Below are 8,097 nucleotides of genomic sequence, written 5' to 3'. Positions count from 1 at the left end.
ACGACGACAAAAAATTCAAAAACATATTAAATTCAGATAATTTCCCATCATCTGTGAAAAAATTGTTCAGATCGGTTGAGTAGTTTTCGAGAAATCGCGTGCACAAAATTTGGAAAAAAAAAATAATAACTAGACACGATCTCGTTGCGAGCAACGAGGAGGTCTTCCGTTCGATTTTTAGAATGAAATATGACATCATCGACTTTGATTTTCGACAACAAAACATGTTTTGGAAAAAGGAGTGGAGAACTTATGCTTTATTGTATTGCTTTTTATAAGTTCTCTTGCTTTTTTAAATACTTGCGTTTCTTTCAATTAAGATAGCAAGACCAAACTTGTTTACCTCTGGTCCCTAAAAACCCTGATTGGGTAACGCAAGAGGAAATCATTATATTGTTAGGATATATAAACGTATTATACCTAATCTAACTTTAATAACCTTTCACAAAATGGCTCTCATTTAAGGGCTATAGATAAAAGATTTTAGAGCTCTTTGATCCACTAATTTAAGGGGCAGGTCCCTTTTTCTTGGATTCAAATGAAGGACATTTAATTCTGAACACATTTTTTTCAACAAGTGTTTAGAAATTCGTTACCGTTCTGAAGATATATGAGAAAGAAGGTTTTAGGGGCCGATCCCCTATCTCCCTATAGGGGCCGTTTAACGAAATTTTGAAGGTTGCATTTTATTGAGAACATCATTTTGAACAACTTTTCTTCTGTATTGCATTACAAAATATATTTCCTTTCTGAGATATGGGTGATCAAAATTTTGGGGTTTTGGCCCCTAAAAACCCTTAATTACGTAACACATGATAAAATCATTACATTGCTTGAATACATAACTATAAGATAAACACATTTGCTTCTATAACATTTCACAAAATATCTCCCAGTAAAGAGCTACAGATTAAAGACTTTAGAGCCCTTTGGTCCCCTAATTGAAGGGGCCAGCCCCTTTTTCCTGATATCAAACAAAAGGTCATTTAATTCTACACAAATTTTGTTCAACAAGTGCTTAGAAATTCGTTACCGTTCTAGAGATATATGAGAAAGAAGGTTTTAGGGGCCGGTCCCTTATCTCCTTTTAGGGGGCGTTTAACGAAATTTTGACGGTTGCATTTTGTTAAGAACATCATTTTGAACAACTTTTCTTCTGTACTGCATTACAAAATATTTTTCCTTTCTGAGATATGGGTGATCGAAATTTTGGACTTTTGGCCCCTAAAAACCCTTAATTACGTAACACATCATAAATTCATTATATTGCTTGAATACATAACTGTGAGATTAACATATTTGCTTTTATAATCTATAACAAAATATCCCTCGGTAAAAAGTTATGGGTAAAAGACTTTAGAGCCCTCTAGGTCCCAAATATTAGGGGCCAGCCCCTTTTTCATGGTATCAAATGAAAGGTCATTTGAGTTGCAAGCAAAGCGAGTTATCATTTGAGTTCAGAGGCAAAAAGACGAAAAAAAGAAAACGTTTTGAAAAAAAGACAAGAACGGATGGAGAAATTGAAAGGTGAACGTGAAGTAGTGAACTTGTTTAAACATATCGTAAAACAAGGACCAGAGTACACATGTTGTTGTTGTCATCGTTTGCTGTTCGAAAACCAAGTTCGTGGATGTACACATGAAATGTATACAATAAACCAGCAAGCAAAAGATGTGGCCAATCAGTGTATAAATGACAAATATGTTCACCAGTGTGGCGTGTCGTGTACAACCTTTTGTCACAGATCTTCTATGTGGGTATGTTTTACATGTCACAGAAAAATCATGAGTGGAAAAATCCCACAAGAAGCTGCAATTAATAAAATGTCACTTGAGGAAATTCCACCAGAGCTAAGTGATTTGAATTCCTTAGAACAACACCTCATTGCTCTACACATTCCTTTTATGAAAGTCATGGCTCTTCCACAAGGTGGACAAAGAAATGTACACGGACCTGTAGTGTGCGTGCCGTCAAACTTAAAGAAAACAACCAGTTTACCACTGAACGTTGATGACAATCTTTTACTGAGGGTGAAACTCAAACGCAAGCTATCGTACAAAGGATACTTCGAATACCAATTCGTAACTCCACGACACATTAAGGCTGCTCTTGACTTTTTGAAAGAAAACAATAAATGGTACCAAGACGTTTCTATTAACAGTAATTGGACTGACAATGACGATCATTGTTTGTTAAACGATACTATTGAAATTAGTGAAAGCAATCAAGAAAAGTCAGAAATGGAGAAAAATCATGACCAAGAAGTCGCAACGGATACATGTTTACAACCTGTTGACATAGCGCAAGAAGTCCTTGATCATTACTTTGACGAGGTCTATAATATTGCACCAGGTGAAGGAAAAAATCCTGTTAGAATGTTACAAGACGAAGGAAATGAAGCGAAGTCATTCCCACATTTATTTCCATCTGGCAGATTCTCGTGGAATGAGGAGAGAGATGAAAGGATCACACTTTCCAGATATTTCAACAACAGACTTATGAATACAGACAATAGATTCGCAAAGGATACAAATTACATATTTTTTGCGCAATTTATGTCAGAATTGAAACAGGTGATAGAGAAAACACAAATCTCAATTCGGAAGTCTTTGTCTAAAACTAACGATGGAAAGATGGTGACATCACATATGCTACAAGACCCAGACGTGCTCTCAAAACTTCTCAGAAATGACGAAGCTTTGCGATTCATGCAACCAATAAGAGGAACACCTGCGTATTGGTCTACAACACAGAAAAATCTTTTTGCAATGCTCCGACAATTAGGGATCCCTACTTGGTTTTGTTCGTTTTCGGCTGCTGAATTCAGATGGAATGAAATAGTCGGTTGCATTTTGCATCATGAGGATGACAATAGAAATCCTTCTGAATTAGACTGGTCTGAAAAAAGTGATATTCTTAGAAGAAATCCAGTCACTGTTGCCAGAATGTTTGAACACAGATTTCATGTATTCCAAAGAGAAGTCATTATGGCACCAGCCAATCCTATAGGTAATGTTGTTGACTACTTTGTAAGAGTTGAATTCCAACAAAGAGGTTCCCCACACATGCATTGCTTATATTGGGTTGATGACGCACCAAAATTTGGGAAGGATAGTGACGAACGTGTATGTGAATTCATTGACAAGTATGTGACATGTTCCCTACCATCCGAAGATGATGAAAAAGAATTAAGACAGTCTGTGTTAAGTGTACAACAACATAGCAAAACTCACTCTAAATCGTGTAGAAAAAAGGGAACAGAATGCAGGTTCAACTTTCCAAGACCGCCATCAGAAAGAACTTTTATCGCTGAACGATGTGAGGAAGATCCAGAGAATCTTCAAACGAACACGCAAATGAATACATCACAAGCTAAGGATACTTTACTGAAGGTTTGGAATAAAGTTCTCGACAATAACAGCGAATTTCAGACAACAGAGGAGATATTCACAGATTTATCTCTGTCGCAAGAAGAGTACGAGATCGCACATAGAGCACTGACATCAAGAACAACAACAATTTTGAAGAGGGACCCAGAGGAAATGTGGACAAATCAATACAACGAATGTCTCCTCAAATGCTGGGATGCCAATATGGACATTCAGTATGTTCTTGACCCATTTAGCTGCATTGTGTACATTATTTCGTACATCTCAAAATCAGAACGGGAAATGGGCATGTTATTAAAACAAACAAAGATCGAGGCAACTGAAGGAAATCTTAGTGCTAAACAAACTATTAAGAAAATAGGATCGGCTTATTTAAACCATAGAGAAGTCAGTGCACAAGAGGCAGTGTACAGAGTATGCAATTTAAAAATGAAAGAGTGCTCAAGGAAAGTAATGTTTATTCCTGTTGGGGAAAATCCAACGCGTTTAAGCAAACCTCTTTCACAGTTGAAAAGAAAACGACGATCACAGTCGGACGAATGTGAAGGCGATGAAGACGAGGAAGACATTTGGATGACGAATATTGTAGAAAGATATGAAAATCGCCCACAGACTGACTATTTCATTCAGATGTGCCTTGCAGAGTTCTGCTCCGAGTTCAGGGTACTTGCAAAATCTCAAATTCCACAGATTGAAAAGGAAGGAGTATACGAATTGCGAAATGGAAAAGGTGTTATCCAGAAAAGAACAAGGGGTAAACCAGCTGTCATAAGATACCCAAGATTCAATGCTGAAAGTGCACCAGAGAAGTATTTTCAATCAATACTTCAACTCTTTCTGCCCTATATTAATCAAAATCAACTAAAACCACCAGGTTTTGATCTCTATGAGTCATTCTATAACAATGGGTTTGTCAGAGTAGGTGGCGATTTGCAGGCAGTGAAGAATGTAGTCAATGAGCATCGAAATCAATTTTCAAAAGACGAAGAAGCAATTGAAAATGCCGTAGAGATATTTGAAATGATCGGCGAGCCTGAAGATGCATGGGCAAGTCTTTGTCCCGATACCGAAATGAAGCGGGAAGAGTGTTTAATTCAGAAATCAAAATTAGACACAGAAGACAATACAATGAAGGAAGTAACTGAAGAAGTTGAAGAAGAATATCCTTCAGATTTTATATATCATATCAGGGAAGCTTCGAATTCAAGGCAAGAGATTTTACCTTTACTGCAAAGCTTAAACGATAAACAGAAAGAGGTCTTTTATTCAGTACGCGAATGGTGTCTGAAGAAAATATCACAAGGAAAACCAGAACCTTTTCATATTTTTATTACGGGCGGAGCAGGAACAGGAAAAAGTCACTTGATCAAAGCCATTCATTTCGAAGCCTCAAGACTTCTTGGAAAGACATTGCCCACACCCAACGCCATATCAATTCTGCTAACTGCTTTCACGGGAACGGCTGCCTTTAACATTGGAGGAAGCACAATACATCATGTTTTCTCACTGACAAAAGCGCTTCCCATTCCATATGAGCCTTTGAAGGAGCAAACTTTAAATGCAATTAGGTCCAAATTAGAAAACGTGCAAATATTGATCATAGATGAAGTATCCATGGTCTTTAAACGTCTGATGTATTACATACATGAACGACTCGTCCAAATTAAAAAATGCAAGGAACCATTTGGTGGTATCTCTGTTATTGCTGTAGGTGATTTCTACCAACTTCCGCCTGTAAAACAACGAAAAGACGAAAGGTTGTATAAGGTAAATGACGCATACCCTGTTGACTATTGGTTAGATTTCTTCAAAATCATTGAGCTAGACGAAATAATGCGTCAGAAGGAGGATGTTGAATTTGCTGCCGTTTTGAATTCTTTGCGTGTTAGAACAATTGATGAACAAATATCGAACGAAGCTTTGACGTCACTAAGAGATTGCATCAGGGAAGGTCCAGATGACGTGTTGCACGTTTATTCTACAAACGAAGAGGTAAACGATTTCAATCTTGAAAAGTTGCAAACATGCTGTGTAGATTTGATAGAGGTAGATGCAGAGGATTACCAAAAAGACAAGACAACAGGAAGGTTAAAATTACGTGAGAAACCACTGGTCACAACCAAAACAGATGGACTGTCATCTTTACTGCTTTTAGCCGTTAATGCAAGGGTTATGCTTACAAGAAATGTTAATGTCGAAGATGGACTTGTGAATGGTGCAATGGGTTACATATCGCATTTTGAGTTTGCAAGAGATCATCAGAGAAAAAACATTCAAGGAGTTGGAGTAATATTTGACAGTAAACAAATCGGTAGACTACATGGAACAACGACATTATACGGAAATCAGATCGTGATTCAAAGAATGCAGGAAGAAATCAAGGAAAAGAATACTAAAAATGTAGTTCGACAGCAATTTCCTCTGAAACTATCTTGGGCATGCACAGCACACAAAGTGCAAGGAATGACAACAGAAAAGGTAGTGGTCAATTTGGATCGTACTTTTGCTGCTGGTCAGGCTTATGTAGCTATTAGTAGAGTAACCTCAAAGGATGGGTTATTTATAGAGACAACAGATGAGGATAAACTTAAGAAGAAAATCTACGCTGATCCAGATGTTAAAACATCATTGAGCATCATGGAAAAATTTGTACCAAACGCAGTAGGTGACATTGGACAAATACAGACTGAGGAATGCAAAACAATTATTCTTCTTAATGTACAAAGTCTAAGGGCACATATACAGGACATCAAATCAGACAACAGACTCAGCAAAGCAGATTTTATATGTTTAACAGAGACGTGGCTCAAAGATCAGGATGATTTGTCAGAATATGAAATTCCGGGCTTTAATTTTTACAGCATTTCAAGGGGAATGTGTTATGATGATTCATCAAACACTTTTTGTAAATTAAGCCAAGCCAGAGGCGGGGGAATAGGTGTGTTTCAAAGAAAAGAGGAAAATATCAGAGTTCATGAACTTCCCCTTAAGAATATTGAAGGAATGACGTTAGAGCTTTGCAAAGAGAACATCATCATAATAGTGATCTACCGACCATGCATCATTAACGTCAGCTTTTTTCTAGATGCTCTTCAGAAAGTTGTAATAGTTTACCAAGAACGTGGATTTCAGTGTGTTGTAATTGGAGATTTCAACGAAGATGCCAGGACAAATGGACCAATTACGAGTTTTCTTCAGTCAAAGGGGTTTAAACAAAGAGTTGACTTTTCCACAACTGAAAGTGGGACTATCCTAGATCATATTTATGTTACTGAAGGATTGTCCGTTAAGGTTGTGAAAGTTCCTGTTTACTTCAGTTATCACGATGCTATCAAGGTGTACTTCCAAAATATTCAGCGGTAGTCGACTAAATAAAGACTAAATAAAAGAACAGTCAATTGTTGTTCCATATAATAAAGAAGATACATTTTTTTTACTTTCAATTTTTTTTTCAATATTTGCTCAGATTAAAACAAAATATCTTTTCATTATTTTGATGACATATATAACAACCAATACACTGGTAGGGAATATCCAATAAACAACAAAACAGAACGGACTGAAATCCAGGCACATGTATTTAAAAAATCCTCGATAATTGTAGAACGTTTTCCTGTGTTTATTATAACATCGCAAATGCGCAAACCATGCTGAATGACCGCAGGAGTATTTTTGTAGAGACTGATCGATGAAAACGATGTTACTTTCTTGGATTTACTATCCTTTGTCTAGTGTGATGAATGTAGTACCGATGGGGTCTTTAAAATCATTCTGACGTTATGCACTCTGAACAACACCCTTGTTCGATGTGCAAGAGAATAAGGCACCAAAATCAGTCCAAAATAATAAGGATACCGTGGAAATTATTTCAAAGAATATATCATATTTTACCGTATGTTTATTGATTGTAGTTCTTTAAATTTTTTTCAAACATAATACTACAATGTGTAGATCATGCACTTAGAAGTCCGTGCAACCTACGAGTTACGAATTTAAAAAATGTGGTCCGGGGGTTACTTTTTGACACCTTTTAGGAGTTTAAGGCGACTAAAAATGACTATTGAATCTTCAGCTGCCGTGTATGGCTTGATCTGTAGGGGAAAAATTTGAAACTCCCGATCCTTCACTCAATTTTAAATAAAAACTCATGTAAATGTACATCGGACCTCATTCTTATTGTCGGCCAAATGTTAAGCAGAATGAACAATTTATAATTAAAATCCTGAAATCAAACAGCACGTATTGATTGTACGGGGAATCAAAATGTACACAGTGCACGGGATGTAAGCAAACGTATAACTATTCAGATGCATGTATATTTTTTGTATTTTGTTAAATCAGAAAAAATATGCATTATTTCTGAATGTTGAAACTGTGAAAATTACAGTCATCGATTTTATACTGAATAAATTTACATGTTACGTGTTTTGTCATTTCTTCATTTATCAAGCATAATTATATCAATCCCATTTAATTCAAACAGTAGATTATCCTTGTAAACGACGTGAAAAAAACTTTTAAAGCAGAAATACATGTGCAGAATGCATAACTAATTGTTTATCGACATCCTTGCGTTGGTGTAAACTGAACCCGCGATTTCTACTTTCGGTTTGCTTTCCGATCGCAGCTTTTGAAACTGACATGTTCCCCACTGTTCAATCAATTACTAACATTATTTAGACCTGACCTTTCTATTTATGTCCTTACC

At 36.5% G+C, this 8,097-nt stretch overlaps 1 protein-coding gene across 1 annotated transcript; it reads left to right on the top strand.

The window, feature by feature from the left end:
* The first annotated feature begins 1,823 nt into the window (after positions 1-1,823).
* On the top strand, positions 1,824-6,752 carry LOC128168860 (uncharacterized). Its single transcript, XM_052835017.1, has one exon. The coding sequence runs from the start codon at positions 1,824-1,826 to the stop codon at positions 6,750-6,752; it is 4,929 nt and encodes a 1,642-aa protein (XP_052690977.1).
* The last annotated feature ends 1,345 nt before the right edge of the window (positions 6,753-8,097 follow it).

Source organism: Crassostrea angulata, unplaced genomic scaffold, assembly GCF_025612915.1.
Source record: "Crassostrea angulata isolate pt1a10 unplaced genomic scaffold, ASM2561291v2 HiC_scaffold_59, whole genome shotgun sequence".
NCBI lineage: Eukaryota > Metazoa > Mollusca > Bivalvia > Ostreida > Ostreidae > Magallana > Magallana angulata.
This window is presented reverse-complemented; position numbering and strand designations above follow the sequence as displayed.

Bases quoted from the DNA above. Each gene is read 5' to 3' on its own strand.
- LOC128168860 (XM_052835017.1), top strand. From the start codon at position 1,824: ATGTCACTTGAGGAAATTCCACCAGAGCTAAGTGATTTGAATTCCTTA.